The sequence below is a fragment of the Micropterus salmoides genome, unplaced genomic scaffold, assembly GCF_014851395.1.
Source record: "Micropterus salmoides isolate LMB-PRFRI ecotype aquatic unplaced genomic scaffold, ASM1485139v1 Ms_hic_scaffold_11, whole genome shotgun sequence".
Taxonomy (NCBI): domain Eukaryota; kingdom Metazoa; phylum Chordata; class Actinopteri; order Centrarchiformes; family Centrarchidae; genus Micropterus; species Micropterus salmoides.
Window position 1 is genome coordinate 15183978 of NW_024040152.1, and position 18160 is coordinate 15202137.

The window sequence follows — 18160 nt, forward strand, 5'->3', positions numbered from 1 at the left end:
GAAAACAAGGTTACACTTCAAGAGTCGATTGATCAAGTTTTGACCTAAAATTAAAAGAAGTTAATTAATCACTCAAATCAATTATTAAATCAATTATAAATTAAACCCCCATTCACTTAAGAGACCCAGATGACCATGTCGAGGGTGTCTGTGCAGGTCAACAGAACAGAAGCCAACATCAGCCCAAAAGGGCGAAGACAAAAGAGGACCGAAAGAGGGGAAATGTGTTAGTACCTCCATCTGCTGGAATTGAGAAGAAATGTAGGCCTACTTCATCCAACGACATTCCTCGCCGAAATTTACAGCAATTGTTGTTTTTCCCGCTCGTCAAATGTGTGAAATAATCGGCTAACTCCACTTTTTGTCTAAGCTGTTTTGATGTTGATTATTGAAAGCATATTTTTAAGTAGCCTAATAAAAAGACAGAGTTCAACAATGATGAGCAGAAATTTGTCTCAGCCGTCTCGTTTGCCTTTTGATTAACTTGACACCAACTTTATCTACAAGCACAACGCGAACACTGTATCTGATACTATTCTGATAGCTTGCAGTAACATGGGAAAACAGACCCCCTAGTTCTCATGCATGCGAGGTATTTTGTTTTGACAGGTATCTGACTTGGACGTGTGTTACTCAGGTCACCTGACAGCTCGCTGCAAACTCCTTGGTCACGTGTCATCGTTCAAGTTTCAGGAAACTTTTTTTTCTCCTTGCGAAAGCAAAACCTCCCACGTCCCGCCTCTTCTTCCCGCCTATTGGTTACCGCCGACTATTGCTGCGCTCTGGTTGGCCACACTGAAGACATGTCTGCGCACATCAGCGTCAAACAACACCCCCTTCTTTAAACTCGTTTATATGTAATTGATATCGTCTTCGAAGAAATACGGCTAGAATTTCAGTGTTTTTGGGGTAGTGAAATGAAAGTTACGAAGGAGTCCGCCGTTAAGGTGAGTTTGTAAAAGGGCAGCCGAACAGCGCGAAGACGCGGCTTGTTTTTTGGTCAAGTTACAACTTTGTAAAGTGGCAACCAAAGTTCTCTCAAGGTGTCCGCTGTCAGTCAGGTTACTTATTTATACAGTAACGTTATGCCGATTCAAGTCTGTCATTTTATTAGCTGACCAAGGAGACTAATTATCTTAATTATCTACACATATATCCTTTCGCCGTGTTCGTGTGTTTACATATAAAGTTAACATTTTGATGTCTGTGCTTTTCGTAGTGCTGTTTATCTTTCTCTCTCTCACACACAGACACACACATAACGTTATACAGGCGCTCGTTTAGTTTGTCTCCGTGCTGCACGTTACATAATCCTTATTAGAGAGACATACATCTATAACAGAAAGATCGCCCGTCTCTTTCATATGTAGCTTAGGTTAAATGTCAAAAGGCCTTTAGAGCACTTTAGCGAGTATCTACATGCAACTTTATTAGCTGCACCCTTTCATTTGACACCTTGCCAAATATGTACTGGTGATTGAGGCTGCAACTAATTGTTGTTTTAATTATGATTAATCGATTAGTCATTCTACAAGATGTCAGGAAGTAGTGAAACATTCCCATCACAATTTCCTGAAGCTCAATGTTGACATCTTAGGGTTGCTTGTTTTGGTTACAGCTTTAAAGGTTAGCTAGTGGATTTGTCGATTGACATAAAATAATAAACTTACATTTTGATGCCAGACAGTGATTGGTTCCAGCTTCTCAAATGTGATTATTTTCAGCTTTTCTTTACCTCATTTGATAGTATGCAGAATTTCTGCAATCAGCACTTTTCACTTTTTTTGTGCATGCTATTGACCAAACAATTATTTGAGAAACTAATTGGTAATAAATATAACTATTCCTTTTGTCTGACCAACTGTTCAAAACCCAAAGAGACATTAGCCCCAGATAGTATTGTCTTGTTTTGTTTTTAACTTGAACTCTAAAAGTGTTATTTTGTGAAATAATTCTCATTGAGCTTGTGGAAGATGTAGCCGGCCTATGTTTAAGCTTAATGAGAAAGTCATCCAGGCATGACTAAACTGTACGTTTACATTTGTCTGTAAACCTGAACTCTGACACGTTACTGATCTTTAATGGATGTCCTTTTTAGTGTATACACATACTTAAAACCAACCTTTTGGAATTTAGGTTTCATTCTTACTGAGCAGAATCCTTGTTTTTTTTGTTTTCTCTTAGTGGCAGATTATAATAGCAGAAAATCACATGACCATATTCAACAATTACAAGATTATGGTAGTTAGTTGGCGGGGGAAAAGCATGTCTAAGCTTGAATATTGCACAAAGCAGCCTACTGTCCTTTTGCAGTTAAACTTAACTCGTTACATATCACTATATTTTCTTCTTTCCCAGGATGGACTCTAAAAATGCCCCCTGACATCAGATAAATTTCACAGCACAGAAACGGCTAGTCTAAGAGGATGCTGCCCTTTTCAGGAAGAAATGGAACATAAAGTTGTGGAGGATGGGTGGTGCTGGTGTTCACAGAAACGTTAGAAAGCTCGATAAACTAGTTGGTGAGGAAGGGTAGTCAGAAGAGGAACTTTTTGCTACAGAATTGGCTTATAGAGTTGTAAAAACATTTGCCTTTGGAGTTGAGTTCCTTGAATCCTTTTCTAAGTTAATACAGCAGAGAAAAATAATTGGCTAATGGAGTGCAGTGAGAGAGTGCTGTGTGGGACAGGGGAGGTGGAGCTGGACCCCAACATTGTGAGTGAAGAGGCAGGAAAACTGTATTCAGAATTACAGGTAAAGCCGCTTTGTTTTTCATTTCTTGTTTTCTGGAAAATAATATGCCATGTTTTTCTGAATGGAATAAATATTTCAGTGTCGTCAACTATACTGTACCTGGTTTCTCACTCTGCTGCTTTGCCCTATCGCAGACAATTATTGAGACCCATGGTGAAGGTGTGGTGGAGTCACTGGTGCCTATATTTGTGTGGGTCCTGGAGGGGCTGGCCAGCTGCAAAGCCCAGCTGAGAGACCGGGAGGAGGAGGCAGAGAGGGAGAAAGCTGAGCGAGAAGAGCTGCTGGAGAGATACCAAGCAGAGAGAGCACTCAGGAAAGAAAGTCAAGAGGTGGGGATTAATGGGAGTTTTGAAAGAGTTGTTTTTAAAAAGCGATGAAAATTGGTAGTTGGTCTACGCTTAGAGTTGTTAAAGCATATTGTTTTCTTTAGAGGTATCTGGAGCTTGATGACCAAATTGAACAAGAGAGGAGAGCCATGAGGGGGAGGGAGAAAGAGAGAGAACAGCGAGAGAGAGATCTTGAGAACAAGGCAAGAAACCAAGCCGATCAGTGTGAGTATTTTTAGCATAGTAGCCGTGCAGTTTAAACTTTTGATTATTCTCCTTACAGTTTCATTCATTTTTCTTTTGCATGATACATTTTAAATCTCAGGCTATATGTTATCTTGTCTTGCAGTGGTGTCCTTGGAGGAGCAGAAGGTGAATCTGGGTAGAGAACTAACCACACTGAGGCATACTCACAACAAGGTCAGATACTGCTGTTTAGTCTAAAAATGTGTGTGCTATTGTATCGCCACACGTGACTTCTTGTTCACCATGTTATTCAATATTTAGCTATTTATTTGTCACTTCTTACATGTCACGGATGTTCTCTCTTTAGTTGGCTCTCACATATCGGGAACTTCTGGAAAAGAGAAAGGATTCTGAAAGAAATTCTCCTCTAAGGTTGTTCTTATTCAGCACTCTTAAATTTCTTATATTGTAGATAATGTGTCAATAATGTAATAGATAATGTCTGTCTATAGGTATTCCATGACGGTAGCCTTATTGTCAGCCATACAAGAGCCACTTGTGTTGGCAGCCAATGTGAACTTAAATTTTGCTTTTCAGGCATGCCTGGTAACACACTTAATCAGAAAATCAGCTTTTTTCTAAAAATTGACTTTAGTGGTAACTTTCAAAATAAAATAGCAGTTGTTGTTGGATGCTGATCCCATGTCAAATGTTATAATTCAGTAATGGTGTAAAAAGTGGTGCAAAATGTAAAAAAAAAAAAAGTATAAATTGCTACTGTATATTCACATGAGTATTCTTTATGTAACACTACTTGTTGTGTTTAGGAATCACATACGTCCAATGAACACTGAATTTCCATCCAACCAAGTCTTTTCAGAATCTGGTGTTAGTGAAAAGGTAAACATATTCTCACTTTTCACATCTATATTTTGAATGCTTTTGATACAAGATTGTGGCATAGAGATGTCTGCTCTTTGTTTTGCAGGTGATTCAAAGACCACATTCAAAATCTGTTCCCCCCCGTTTGGAAGTTCTAGAAGCCAAGGAAGAAAAGGCAATTGACACTGCAGTAAACCCCACTGCAGATCAGTTTATCAATGACATCATAAGCTCTACTCCTGAGCTGAGGCAATTTCATGGCTGCGTGGATGCAAGGTAATAATCTGAAACTTGTTTCTGTCAGTTGGAAATTCTAGTGAAAAGTATGAGTAATCATGAAATAAACCCACTTTTTGTTTGTAAACTTTTTTTACATTTCTTACTCTTTTCATTTGCATCATCAGCACCCCAGTTAGACCTAACAGCAAAAAGCCACCGAAAGATGAGTCGGAGACCGTCTTGGCGGAGGAGATGGAGAAGGAGGAAAAGAGGGAGCGCAAAGTAGAAGAGGAGCAGAGGGGAGAGAGCCAGGATAAAGATGAGGAGGCGGTGGAGGTGGAGGAAGATGATAATATGGAGTGGGAGCTGCGTAACACTGACTCTGTGTTCTCTGAACTGTCAGAGCTGAGTCGGGATTATGTGGAGAGTGTAGACCGAGGGGCTAGTGTCAGAGGTAAATTCATCAAGGAAAACACAATGTATAGACCTTTCTCACAAACATGGTTGATGTACTTCTTCTTCATCGTAACCAGAGGTTTAATTAACGGTCACAAAACGCTAACTGCCCAGGAATTAGACGCTTATCATTTTTTAACCCTTGATCAGAAAATGATGCATTCATCTGACAGCAGAAACAAATGCATATCTCAGAAACTACGCCAGTGTTGTGCTGTATGCAGCGTTGATCAAAAAACGGAGTAAGTGATCACAGACATTGGAGGTGACAAATGTTGTTTTCTAAAAATGTGACCATGGTGAGAAACTATTTATACCCTGCTAACATGAAGTGCAAGTACATAGGTAAAAAGGCTCTCTTCCTATGGGTTTCATTAAGCATTACTTATTTTTTTTTACATTTTTTTCTTCGCTGTGAATGAAGCGTTATGAATAATAGTAATAGACGTGTATTTCTCTCAGTGTTCTGTTTGTTTTTTAAAGTACTTTTCTTCTGTGTAGGCAGTGCAGACCAGTTTGAGGAGATTCTTTCTCAGTATGAGGAACTGAAAGCAACCCAGTGAGTCCTGTATTTATAATTTCTCTGACCTTGTTTTGAATGGTCCAATGTGTTTAATGTGTTTATTTGAGTGTACAGGGTATTTTGTACAGGGTTTCTTGTTTCTATACAAACTAAATCAATAAGAGGAGAAGATATTATAGTCACCAATGTGACTGTTTACTCTCTTTAACAAAGTAATTTCTTCATAGTCTTAAATTATTAATCTTTTGCTCTTTCTTTTTTTTCCCCAGTGAGTTAGTAGAAGCTGCCCGTAAGGCTGTGATATCTCGGGTAGTAGAGCTGACAGATGACCGCTCAGCTCTTAAACTGGAAGTGTCCTCTCTTCAGGAAACAGTCTCACGATTAGAGGGGCGGATGAAGGAGAAGGAAGAGGAAAATAAGAGGTGTAGAAGATTGTTCTTGATATTTTCCTATTTTGAAATTGTATGTTAAATCTTTTTATTATAATACTGTATATACTGCTGTTACAATAACTTTGTGCTTTAAATTCACTCTTTCCCATAGACTTCGAAAAGAACTGGAAACATGCCAATCTGAAGATCCTGATGTGAGGAGGCATTGTTATTTTCAAACATTTGTCAACTAAATCACAAAGATGTAGTGTAACAGTAATACTGCATTGGAAAGCTTTTTTAAGATTCAGTAACTGCTCCGTGTTAATTATGATGCATGAAACTGGTGCACATACCACATTAAATAGCATGAATCTTTCCATTCAGGCCTCTCTACCCTCATCCGTGCGTCACTTCTCTCGTTCTGAAATGGCTCGTGTGGTCATGGAGAAGAACCAATATAAACAGCGTCTGTTTGAGCTGCAGGAAGCAGTAAGACGTAGTCAGACACTCAGGTAACTTTACTACTGAATCAACATTGTTGTTGTATAGAAAGTTTTCTTTTTTTAATTTTGTTTAAAGTAGATGTCTTTTCCCAAAGAGAATTTGCAATTTGGCTAAAATAAAAATATTTCTTCAGGTTTTTGTCTCCATCATTTAGTGTTTTTTCTTTGTTATAGAGCAACAAAGAGGGAGAGGTTAACAGAGGAGAAGAGGTTAAGTGTTTGGAGAAAGTAAGTGTATTATCTGTCATCTAATCTTGTTTGATCTAAAGAGAGAACATTTCACATTGTATAGCATACTCATCCTCTTGTCAGTTGAACTTGTAGTAAAGTTAATGTTAAAGATTACCTTAAAACAACTCAATAATGTGAAACAATATGCTGTATAAATAAACAATTGGGAAAATTGTATTACCAGGAGGTGACGTTCACCGGGTTGCCTTGATCTTCAACCTGCAGTCAGTAAACACATTAAAATATCAATTTCAAAACCACTTTACTGTACCACTTGGTTTCTAAAACCGTCACCAAAATAAATCTGTATTTTATGGAGGCAACACAGAACGACTGATACATACATTAGTATGCTAAGTAATTTCATGCTTTGTAATATGCTGTAGTCAGATAGTTTGTGCTCCATATAAAATATTGTGGGTTTATTTTTATTTTATTTTTTTACATCATATGAAAGGTTCAACCGCTTGTTTGGCCTGTCCAAGGAGCCCTTAATCCCACCTTCTGCTTCTGCATTTGCCATGCCAACTTCTCCATCGCTCACTCACTCGCCTCTGGGGTCTCCACCACTACCGGCTGTCAGTCAAACTCACGCTGAGTACGTTAGTGTTTCTGGCCACTGGCCATGTTTCACTTGCATATGCTTTTCTGTTTGCATCATGTATTTTCAACAAAATTGAATATTTTATAAAAGGCTCAGTCAAGCTGATTAACACCAGAGGCATCCTCTCCAGATCCGCTTCTCCTGCTGCTCCGTCCCCTCGTGTCAGGAGGAGAGAACTCTACAGAGACATTCGCACACACATTTGGGGATCACTTGGGAAGCGGCAGATACACGGGTGGAGCACACCACTGGCGAACACACAGGTGTAGAGGAGAACATCCTCAAAATGCGCCTAATGTTCCCCTGGATGTTATGAGTCTGAATTCTGCATTTTGTTATCTGAGTTATTTGAACTAAACCAATTTTAAAAGAAATCTTACTTTCCATTCATCTCACCACATTGGATGGACGAGACTTGCCACAGAGAGTTTAAAATACTCAGATGTATACATTTCTACAATTCTAACAATGTCCTGGTGATTAACTGTCATTATTGCAGGAATCCCATGAATCTGTGCCAGAGCCTAAGGATGTTCCTGTTCTAGTGCAGCTCAGACTGTTGGATCAGAGAGACTCCACAGCAAAGGTAGATATTTTCACATGAAACTTAGCAGCCTGTACATCATACATCTGGTGCATTTAAATAATAATAATAATAATAAATGCATCTAAATTGTGTTTCTCTTCAGCTGAACTGTGCAGTCGCAGTCACACCTGAGCTTTCAGGAGAGGCCACAGTAAGTCTCATTATCCTGGTTTAATAGCAACTGTAGTCATACTCTAATCACCATGTTCAGTGCCACCCAGGGACATGTCTTTTCATGCCACTCATCTTTCCAAACTCCATATCTGTCCTTCTCTGCCAGTGTTCTGTGTGGGTAGTTTCTGGTCCTGCCTCCTGCAGTGATATTACAGTGATTGATCCTGCACGGTCCAACACAGTACTGGATCAATTCAGCCTCCCACCCACAGCTCCTGCTCTCTGCATCTGCGCTGTGCCTCCAATAGGTTAGTGCCACTACAATGGGCTGCAGCAGGTGCCAACAAACAACGTGTCTAATGTATTCTGTACTTGTATTATCCCTCACACCTCGTACTGATGATTATATGGAAATGTTTTGGAAATGAACTCTTCCTATTTGGCCTTTCCTTTTGACACAATCTTTCCGGTCTTGTTATATCAGGTGACACTGCAGGAACTGTGTGGATTGGAACTCAGGAAGGAAGGTAAAGTCTGCTGAATAAGCAGCTCACTTCAGCAAATAACACTCACTCTACATAGAAAGTACTGACCCCCCCCCCCTTCTCCCACTGTCTCACAGTTTACTGGTACACTCAGCCTCTGCTGGTAGGAGGCGCTGTCTGCAGTCTGTGTCCCTCTCAGAGGGTGTTCATTCGCTCAAGTTAGTTTTATCCACTCTAAAGCATATTTATATAGTATTTAAGTATTAGCATTTCATTATTGTCTGTCTTAATGTGACATTGACTTATCATCATTTCTTTATTGACTCAATCTGACAGGTATTCCCAGGGTCAAGTCATAGCTGGTTTAGCTGACGGGACTTTAGCTTTTTTCTCACACAGTTCGGGTAATGGTTTCCTCTAGTCATATTTGACTGTCTCAGTCCGTCTCTCCATTTTGCATGCTTCACATAACTTAATGTTTAGTGACATCAATGATGAAGCAATGTGTGCTGTGACTGACAGGTGGCTGGAATCTACAGTCACCTTCTGTGATGCCTCTCGGATCAAACCCTTTGCAGCCCATTCGCTGCTGCCTTGTAAAAGGTAGCCGCTTGTGGGTGGGATATTGGAACAGAGTCCATGTGGTTAACACTGACAGCAAAAAGGTTGAGGTAAGAAACAGAGAAGGTTCCTACTTCCCTTGTGTCTTATGTTCACACCGTCTTTGAACTCACCGTCATTTCCCTGACCTTACAGCAAACATTCTTGGTGTCTGAACGCAGCGAGCAGCAGGTTCGTTTCCTTTGTGCGGGTGGAAGTGGTGTTTGGACATCGTGCCGACTTGACCCAATCCTCAGGCTCTTTGACTGGTCCACTGGACGGCCGCTACAGGAAGTCGATTTTACTGCTTTGGTCACGAAAACATTAGGTCCTGAACTATATCTATTTTTTTATCCATTACAAACTTATTTTAAATGTAAACATAATACATTCACAGGTGCACATGTACAGTGTGACTATGTATTATCTCTGGAATCTGCAGTATTACAGTATGTTTCAGCATAGTAGTAATTTCCCAGAATGTCAGCAAGCACAGTTTCAGCTCATAACGGTACTGCTCACACCAGTGTTTGTGATTAGCTAAACACTTGATGGAAGTCTTTTTGTCAATACTTCCTTTTGGTTTGTGTTTTTTCATGTTAAACAGCGGCTTTTATGGTTTTTAACAGTATGTGCAAGTTTCTCTGTGATTTGTGTGGCAGCATTTCATAATCAAACTGACAAAAGGTCTTCCTCCCCAGGGAATAAAGCATCAGTCTATGGACTACAAATGTAGGATTTATTATTGGCCGTGTTTATGCCATAGCTTGATTGTTTTGGGTCAGGCAGCTGAGTTAAATCTCTTTCCAGCAGCTCAGCAAACATGTTTCTGTCTCCCTTTGTAGGCCAAGCTTTCCTGATACTCTCACCTCTCCAGATCTCGTCTCTCGCAGTCATCTCTGGCCGCCTGTGGGTGGGCACAGGGGGTGGTGCCATTTTCTCCATCCCATTATCTATAAGTGAGTTTATTTCAACTGAAGATATAAGTACATAAGTCAGAAATTAGCTCTGTTCAGTATTTACTATATTAATGACCGTCTACAGCATCAGAGGACGTTTCCATCCCATATTGCTCCATTGCATCAGCCCAGCTGTGTTACCATGGACATAGACAAGCTGTGCGGTTCATTGTTGCTGCACCTGGTAAGAATCTGATGGTCTTTAAGCTACATGCTTGCTTCACTTGCTTGCTGTATTTGTCTTTTACTGATTATGTAATCATCTTTGCTCCACAGGTTGTTTGATCACCTCTCCTGGCAGCAGCACTGTCACTACCTCTCAGCTTATTCTCAGTGGAGGAGAGGGCTACATCAACTTCCGAATTGGTGAGTGGAAGGATCACACAATTGTGATGTCAAATTGTTTGAAGTTGTCAGATGTATTTGATCAGCGTTGCAGTCATTTACCGTTTAATCAGTGCTGTGTCTATTAAATGCCTAACTTAGCCGTCCACTTTTTCAGGAGATGACGCCAGTGATGGATCAGTTGAATTGTCCCAAGTTACACCTCAGCGGTCTGAACGCAGTCACATGATCATCTGGCAGAATCCCACCCCCTCTGTGCCCAGCCCAGCCCTCTGACATTGCCCACCTCCCTGTCCTGCCCTTTCAGCATGAGATACAGATGGAGCAGACATATATACTATATACCACCTAGACACAACATTGGTGCTTTCAAGGAACTTAATGAGTCAACGACTCAATGTGGAAGCAATAAAAATGATCCTCTAAAATCACATGATACCCACTGTCCTTACTATTCTTGTTTATGTCCTTTGTCATGGATGGTAATACCTTATAGTTGATCTTCATCTGATTTTATATCTTTTCTGTTATGTTGGTCAGTAATGTTGCTGTCTGATTGTTAATAGCCCTTTTTTACCTTTGAACTGACATTGCATTCAGTTTCCCTGACTTACAGGTATGTGATACATTTTTCTACCAGACATCTGTTGGGGGATTCTGCATGTTCTTAAACAACAACAATCTTCATGCAACCAAGTGGGCACCGGGGTCCTCCTGTCATACATCTTTTGATCATAAAGTGCTGAACTTAATGTGGCTGCTCTTGAAGTTACTGTGTACATACTTTGTTAACTGTGAACTGGAAACGGGTCATCTCTCAGCGTAAAGACAATCATTCTTATTTCCTGATGCTGCAGTGGATTTGGGTTGTCTTTTGATTGTGATGTGTGTGTGGGTTTTTTTTTTTTTTTTTTTCCCACTTTATTTTACAATTCTACCCGTCCACATTAGATGTGATGTGATTACAAATAACTGCACATTTTAACTGTGTCTTTATAAAAAAATATGTGATCTCATCTTTTAAATGAACAATGTCAGTGCTTGTCCTTTGAAATTATTTATTTTCTCAGTTATTTCTTTGAATGTCTTCATTTGATTTGTTTTAATTTGATTTCAGTATCTTTTGTTAAATAAGGGAGAGAACATCTGTGTCCTTTGCAGTATTTATGTGCAATTCCAAGTTTGTGCACATGTTTATGATCATAGCAGCTCCATATCCTTCTTGGAAAGAAAATTAAAACTTTATTATTTGTTCTGACTCAACCATGTACAAATATTATTAAAAAATTTCATTTAAATCAAATATTTCATTCTGAGTAGTATTTCTGTAGCAGTTAAGGCAAGAGATGAATGAATTACTCCAGAGAAAAGCAACAAAATAATACTGCAGATTTATATTTTTAATATTCATATATTGTAATCTATAGAAGTGTCTTAAATTACAATCCTGGGTGTAGTCCACATATAACCTCTTAAGCAGAGAGGAAATTCTTTGTTCTTATGAAAACACGATTGATACTGGCAGTTTGTTCGTGTGAAAGAGGTGTTTGTGAAATCCACAAGAGAAGTGTTTATGAAGAGAATGACAACCAACACTCCTTTGCCTCAGGCAGTTTGGCTGTTTCCTGGATAAGGACAGCCCTTCATGTCAGTCTAAGTTACTCGTTGGTATCTGTGGAGTCCACACAACTATGTTGGGCTGCCGTCTGTCCTGGGGATCCGTATCCTGCGGCTAAGGGAGCTGGCAAGGCGGTCCACAGCTCCACCCATAGCCCCCCTCAACTCCTTTTTGGAGGTCAGACCCTCAATATTGCCACTGTACCACATGACCCAGCCTGCCATGGACAGTAGCACCAGCAGGACTCCTGTGTACACCAGCAGATCCCCAAAGTCTCTCCCTTTGATCTCTAGTTGAGCAAAGACCCCCAGCAGCAGGGATATCACACCCAACAGGTCCATCAGCACAGCAAATGCCAGGGCCAGCCTACAGTGAGACACGCCGTCATATTTACGTGCCATGGCTGCACTGAAAAACAGAGTGGATGATGTCATATGGAAATGTAGCCTTCCTCATATATATCTTCTGACTCAAATGAAAAAAAATACAAATATTATTTAATAATTATTTACCAACTAATCAGCTATATGGGCCAGTAATGTTTCCTCTATACTCAAATAACGTAATTTTAAAACAACAGCAACTTGAAAAGGATATTTACAGTACTGGCTTTTGTTTATGGCTTAACGTTACACGTTTTACACCACCCCATGTATTTACAGTCAAAACAAGTGCCACACCTGTCAGAGACTTATTTTACAGGCAAACCAATGACAAAGTCACACATTATACATTATTAGCCTACACATTTTAACGAAAAAACTAAATCGCAAACACTTACCGGTACGTTACTTGATTGCTGAGTATTTAACAGTTGTAACGTGCTTTTGACTCTACAGAGCCACCAGTCAACACTGAAACCTGACACCTCGTCACCTGCTCCACCTGTCTTACTAGCTAACAATAAAGTTGTCATTGATGAACATGGAAATTTCGGTGCACATTTTGTCACAGAATTAATTTATAATACTATTATTATAGTATTATTTTTTATTATAGTATTATAGTATTACCTTATATAAGCTACTAATAAGTATTTACTAAGCACTTCAACCTTACGTACTTTACACTAACTTTACTGCATATCCAATTATTTTGTACATATATTATTATTATTATTATTATTATTATTATTATTATTATTATATTTTAAAAGTCTCGCCGCTTTAAACACTGTCATAAGCTAAAATAAACTTTACTAACAAAGCCTTTTCACTTTACTTTTTCGATCAGTACCTTTAACTTTCCGGAAATGACGCAGGAGGCTGTTGAAAAAATAAAAAAGCGATAATTGTTATTGTTAGCTTGTTAGCTAGCAGACGAACCCATGAATGGAGATATGACTGAGTAATAACGTCTTATTACATGTGCACGATTAAGTTATTACAAACGTAAAGTGGTATGTACCAATTTCTGCACAATATATTGGTAGCATGGAAATTCTAGTATATCTGAATGACGGAAATAAACACTGAAGTGAACAGAAATTATGGAATTGTAAGTTTATATTCGTAGCTAAATTCTTGCTAACGTTGTGCGGAGCTAGCGTTAACTCGCTTCCATATTGTGAACACATTACCTGGCCGCTACAAACCTGTATTTGAGTAATACATTTAGTTTTACTGTTTCGGTTTATACGTGCATGACCATAAAGGTATATAATTAAAGTAGCTTTGGGTTACTGGCTGTCTGAGCTTGCATAAACCACGAAACTGAACTGTACCTTCCGTGAATAAATGTGATTTTAAGCACTATATTTATGTTACGATGCCATGTGTGCAGTGCATTAGTGTGAAATGCCCCAGCCAGTTACTCTGCATAGGCTAGCAACATTTCCTTAATACTTTAAACTAATCAAACATTCTCCACTTTGTCTGGTGTTTCAGATGGAGGACGGAAACAGGACTGATGCTGCCTCCACATCCAAGAGCCACGCAGGCTCACTCCACCTGCAGAGTAATGGTTTAAAAACAGCAAATAAATATGATTTTCTTGCCTTTAGTTCTGGCATTATAATTAATTCTGTGCGTATTTTCTCCTGCTCAGCTCCAAAAAATGAGGATGCCTATGAAATTGCCATCCCCTATGAAGAGAACAACTTTGAGCAGCAAGGGTTTTTCAACCAGAGTGATCAAAATTTTGAAGGTGAATGTCAGAATCAATGCTATAAAATTCACTGTTATCTCTATCATGTTGATATATATACAATACATTAAAATATTATGATTTCTCAAACTATCCTGTCTGTCCTCCTCAGAGTCACCCCCATCCGCTGGCCCCTCTCCAGTCAACAACTCATACATGGTGATCACCAACCTGCGGACCCAGCTGCAGATCTCTCTGGAGAAAAACTCCTGGCTGCAGAAAAGAATTGAAGACTTGGAAGAGGAGAGGGACTTTCTTCGTTGCCAGCTGGACCGCTTCATCTTTTCCACAAAGAGCCAGGGACAGGAGCAGAGTCAGAGCCAGTACAGTAACGGTGAGAACAGAGGAGAGGTGTGAGATGATAACCAACAAGAATCATAGTACAAGTTGATTAGAAACAGAGCTTTTATAATGCTGGAAAACTAATTCTTAACTCTTGGTATTTGTTTCTCTGTAGGTTATGAATCTAGACGATTTAACTGGAGGGCAAGAAGAGAGGAAAATCGGCCTGCTGGTAAAAACAAAGAATTATGTACTTTAATGCTAAATTAAAAAAGCAGTCATGGTTAAATATAGTTGTGCATAAGTTTGGCATGTTGCTTATTATGTTCATACTGTATTATATAAATGTAATTAATCTTAAACTGCAGATTCTCAGTTATTATGGCTGTCTTCTCTTCATAGAGCAACAGAAGACGGAGTCACAGCATTTCACCTCACGTCCGTTTATCCAACGAAGGCCTGGTCATCCAACCATGGTGCCTTCCAAAAACCATGTCTCCAGTCCACTTACCAATCAACTTGCCTCTATTAATGCTTTGTTCAACTCTACACAGTCCCAGGCCCTCTTGCAAGGCCATAGCCACAGTACTCCCATTACCACAGCTAGTGGCAGCAGCTGCAACAGCAGCAGTGCTACAAGGTCATCCATAAATGACATGAGTGGACATAGCAACGTAGGTCCAGGTAATACAAGTGGCACAAAGCTTTCCATCACGTTAACTGAGCTAGTATTTTGGAGGGAAAATACATTTTTAAAAAAGATGTTTGTGACTTTTATCTATTAGACTTTGTTGAGGATTTTTTTGTGTTCTCATCAGATTCGCTTTCACTCTTGGGAGAATCTGATGAGTACTTGGAGCAGGATGTTTACCTGGACGAGGAGGAAATGATATCAGGGGAAGATGTTATGTCAGATACCATTAACGGCAACAGACACCAATTAAAGAGAAGACGGGTCTTCCGCCCCCCTAGAGAGCGACAGAGAGGTAAGGAAACGACGAGAAAGATCCTGCAAAGCTCAAAAATTCAGTTTTATTGCTTACCCATAGACTGTCACAAGACTGTTGTAGTTAACTCCTGTACATTCTTTTTCTTAAGTGAAAGATGCTGCTGGAGTGCTGTTTCGCTACAAGAAGATCCTACTTACATACCAGCGTCTGAAAAATATGTCCAAGGCCTTCCAGATCCATGGTGTGGACCGCAACACGGTGGCTTCTACCACACCCATTGCTGAGCTACTACTAGTGGCCCCAGAGAAGGTGGCAGAGGTGGGTGAGTTTGACCCATCCAAGGAGAAGCTGCTGGACTATGCCCGGCGCTGCTACACTGCCCTGGATGAGGAGACACTCAGTAGGGTGCAGGCCTTGAAGAAGAATAATTTGCTCCTGCCTATCTCCTACAGGTTCAGACACTGAGGGGAAAAAGACAGAGGAAATGTGAAGTGTCTCTGGAAAACAGTGGAGTTGGTGGTTAAGTGAGGACAGCAGAGGCAGTTGGGTTCTGCTGCAGCAAGCCAGCTCACCCCTGAGGCTCAGAGATGTCCAGAAGCATGAGGAATTATTTTGCTATCTCAGAATCCTGGATATGGCCATGTGAACTGTAAACTGCAGCTGACATCCTTTGCTTTTCAAACAAAAGAACTTTCCACATCTCACTTTTATTATCAATATGATTGTACAGGAATGTCCGTTTCTGGCATGTCTGTGTGATTCAGAATTTGTGAACGAGAATATGTCTTTACTGTTATAGAGGGTATTGCTTTTCTTTAGTACTTAAATGAGTGTTAATCAACTTAGCTCATTCATGTTTCAGACCTGAGGTTTGGAGAGACACACAGACCTTTTGTTTCTTGAACATCTGGTTCAGTTCGAGGCCAGTAGTTTATTAATTGATTGTCTAGATCAGTCTGTTCCTGACAGTCTAAATGATTTATTAACAGCATTTTTTATCACTTTTTTCATGCAATTTTGACACAATCATAAAAATATAGTAGTTTTCAATCATAATGTCTCTGTATGTTAAAATTATGATGCACCCCATAGATTTTGTAGAAGTACGCCATGATTTTATGAAATAATCATTTACTTTTGTTTATATTGTTCTGTGTGTCTTTGTTTTAGTGTTTGATACTGCCATTATATCCTCAAACACTTTTACTTGCCTTAATGCAATTTTGTGATTTCCTCACAAGACATGCAATAGTTTTAGGTCACTCCCTGAACACCCACTGAATTAGATTCTTGGGAGTCAGTTTGCGTTCTCTTCTCTTTTCCATTTATTCTGGTTAAAGAGAAGGAAACAGAGGTGATCATGAACTGACTATAGTCCAACATTATGTGGCAAATTCAGTTTTAACAGTAACTTCTGGCAACAAGAGCCACTTGTTTTTAGTTAACAATCATATACACAAATATGTTCGTGACATTGTGTTTGACTCATAATAATAACACATGTTGGTCTTGGGCCCAGTTTTAACAATACTGTTTTATTTTGCATTAATCTGTTGTACCCACAAAGGGTTTACAGTAAATGTCACTACTTATAGTTCTGGTATTGAGGCTGTTGTAATGCTTTTGTGACAACAATACCTTTTGTAAAATACAGTACAAAGCATTTACTATACTAGCTATTTGTAACATTGTGTAAAGTTTGGTTCTGTGTGAAAAATTGTGGACATTAATCACAACAGTTTTGCAGTGTGAGTTACAGCATCAGCGAAAGCAGCTAGTTTGTAGAGATCTTGTCAAAATTTGAAATTTTCAAAGAAGCAGCCATGTTGACTGTATTGTATGACAATGTGTGATGTTTATACAAATACAGTGACATGATAAGATCTCTTGGAATTAAACAGATTAGCTTACAGTGAAATACAGGGACTCTTGGCTTACATTTCCATATCTCAATTATCCCTGTCCTAAAACAAAAGAGAGATAGGTACTTAAATCAGTGGAAGTTATGCGTTTTTCACTGTCTGATTGTTTGTATGGATATAAAGCAAGCCGTGTAAGGTGCAGTGCAAACTTGCAAAATCATACCAGGTTGCATATAATACAGTAATCTGTTCTCATTTTTATGTCTCACATTTATGTGTACTGAGTGAAATGTGTATCTAACTGAAACAAAGCCTATCATTCACCAAATGTATAGTAAGACTCAAATGTCATTAAGGCATTTGATTTCTCACAAAATTGAGATTTATTAATCTGTAAAGTCCAACATTAAAGAAATGATTATCATTGGGGACTTCAAGTAAAGTGTTAACTGATTTTTGTAGTATAATTTAACTTGTCTGTGGGGAAGTGTGCATACATACAACTATGTACAATTCTTTCTTCTCTTACAAATGTATTTATTTTAATTACCTTATACTTTCCACTTCCTCCAGATAAAACAATGTAGTCAGAATGCTATACTTGGAGGAAAGTGTATTAGAGGAAAAAACTGAATATGATCAAAGAGTTTGTGAATATTTTAGTTAATTTGATAAGCCCAGCATTTTTAGATTGAAATAAATCTGACAAATAGTCATGACTTCTTAAGACTTGAAACTGGCTACCTGAAAAATAAAAAGTTAGTCCCACTTTAGACAACATACCTAAAGATTATTTTCATTGTCGATTAATCTGCTGATTATTTTCTCGATTAATCGATTAGTTATTTGGTCTATAAAATGTCAGAAAATGGTGGAAAATATTGATCAGTGTTTCCCAAAGCCAAAGATGACATCCTCTCTGACATGTCTCCTTTTGTCCACGACCCAAACATGGGCATGGACGAGCAAAGAAACCAGGAAATATTCACATTTAAGAAGCTGAAATCAGAGAATTTTGAAAAACTACTCAAACAATTAATAAATTATCAAAATAGTTGTCAAATAATTTAATTTAAGTAATCGATTAATCTGTTTAATTTTATTTAATAGTTGGCAACAAATGGATTAATCGCTGCATCTCTAGTTAGCAGATAAG

The 18160-nt window shown here is 38.9% G+C and overlaps 3 protein-coding genes across 5 annotated transcripts; 2 read left to right on the plus strand and 1 right to left on the minus strand.

Annotated features, from left to right (window-relative positions):
• The first annotated feature begins 805 nt into the window (after positions 1 to 805).
• Positions 806 to 11059, plus strand: si:dkey-17m8.1 (C-Jun-amino-terminal kinase-interacting protein 4). Its single transcript, XM_038711217.1, has 28 exons — positions 806 to 947; positions 2359 to 2754; positions 2889 to 3083; positions 3185 to 3305; positions 3430 to 3500; positions 3634 to 3698; positions 4094 to 4166; positions 4255 to 4424; positions 4553 to 4821; positions 5325 to 5382; positions 5616 to 5768; positions 5890 to 5932; positions 6105 to 6232; positions 6398 to 6451; positions 6912 to 7052; positions 7189 to 7321; positions 7558 to 7644; positions 7748 to 7795; positions 7925 to 8066; positions 8243 to 8285; positions 8381 to 8461; positions 8580 to 8647; positions 8766 to 8914; positions 9000 to 9171; positions 9689 to 9802; positions 9888 to 9986; positions 10079 to 10168; positions 10305 to 11059. The coding sequence occupies exons 2-28, from the start codon at positions 2656 to 2658 to the stop codon at positions 10421 to 10423; spliced, it is 2985 nt and encodes a 994-aa protein (XP_038567145.1). The 5' UTR covers positions 806 to 947; positions 2359 to 2655; the 3' UTR covers positions 10424 to 11059.
• A 467-nt stretch (positions 11060 to 11526) lies between these two features.
• On the minus strand, positions 11527 to 12704 carry LOC119897489 (transmembrane protein 238-like). The gene is made up of 2 exons (XM_038711228.1): positions 12547 to 12704; positions 11527 to 12168 (listed from the first exon to the last, which is right to left on the minus strand). Exon 2 carries the CDS (start codon positions 12164 to 12166, stop codon positions 11837 to 11839), a length of 330 nt encoding a protein of 109 aa, XP_038567156.1. The 5' UTR covers positions 12167 to 12168; positions 12547 to 12704; the 3' UTR covers positions 11527 to 11836.
• Positions 12705 to 13029: 325 nt separating this feature from the next.
• ccdc106a (coiled-coil domain containing 106a) lies at positions 13030 to 17441 on the plus strand. 3 transcript variants are annotated; one of them, XM_038711231.1, is made up of 9 exons: positions 13123 to 13262; positions 13652 to 13721; positions 13812 to 13910; positions 14023 to 14244; positions 14368 to 14424; positions 14595 to 14876; positions 15011 to 15178; positions 15291 to 15460; positions 15595 to 17441. In XM_038711231.1, the coding sequence occupies exons 1-9, from the start codon at positions 13221 to 13223 to the stop codon at positions 15664 to 15666; spliced, it is 1182 nt and encodes a 393-aa protein (XP_038567159.1). In that variant the 5' UTR covers positions 13123 to 13220; the 3' UTR covers positions 15667 to 17441. The 3 variants fall into 3 exon arrangements, with proteins under 3 accessions (XP_038567158.1, XP_038567159.1, XP_038567157.1); XM_038711230.1 differs by having other exon boundaries at positions 13030 to 13164; positions 15291 to 17441; XM_038711229.1 differs by having other exon boundaries at positions 15291 to 17441.
• Positions 17442 to 18160: the final 719 nt, after the last annotated feature.

Coding starts and splice junctions, on each gene's coding strand:
- LOC119897489 (XM_038711228.1), bottom strand. CDS start 12,166: ATGGCACGTAAATATGACGGCGTGTCTCACTGTAGGCTGGCCCTGGCA.
- ccdc106a (XM_038711229.1), top strand. CDS start 13,221: ATGACGGAAATAAACACTGAAGTGAACAGAAATTATGGAATT. Junction 14,425..14,594: donor AGAGGAAAATCGGCCTGCTG/GTAAAAACAAAG, acceptor TTCTCTTCATAG/AGCAACAGAAGACGGAGTCA. Junction 15,179..15,290: donor CCCTAGAGAGCGACAGAGAG/GTAAGGAAACGA, acceptor CTTTTTCTTAAG/TGAAAGATGCTGCTGGAGTG.
- si:dkey-17m8.1 (XM_038711217.1), top strand. CDS start 2,656: ATGGAGTGCAGTGAGAGAGTGCTGTGTGGGACAGGGGAGGTGGAGCTG. Junction 6,233..6,397: donor AGACGTAGTCAGACACTCAG/GTAACTTTACTA, acceptor TCTTTGTTATAG/AGCAACAAAGAGGGAGAGGT. Junction 9,803..9,887: donor CTCCATCCCATTATCTATAA/GTGAGTTTATTT, acceptor GACCGTCTACAG/CATCAGAGGACGTTTCCATC.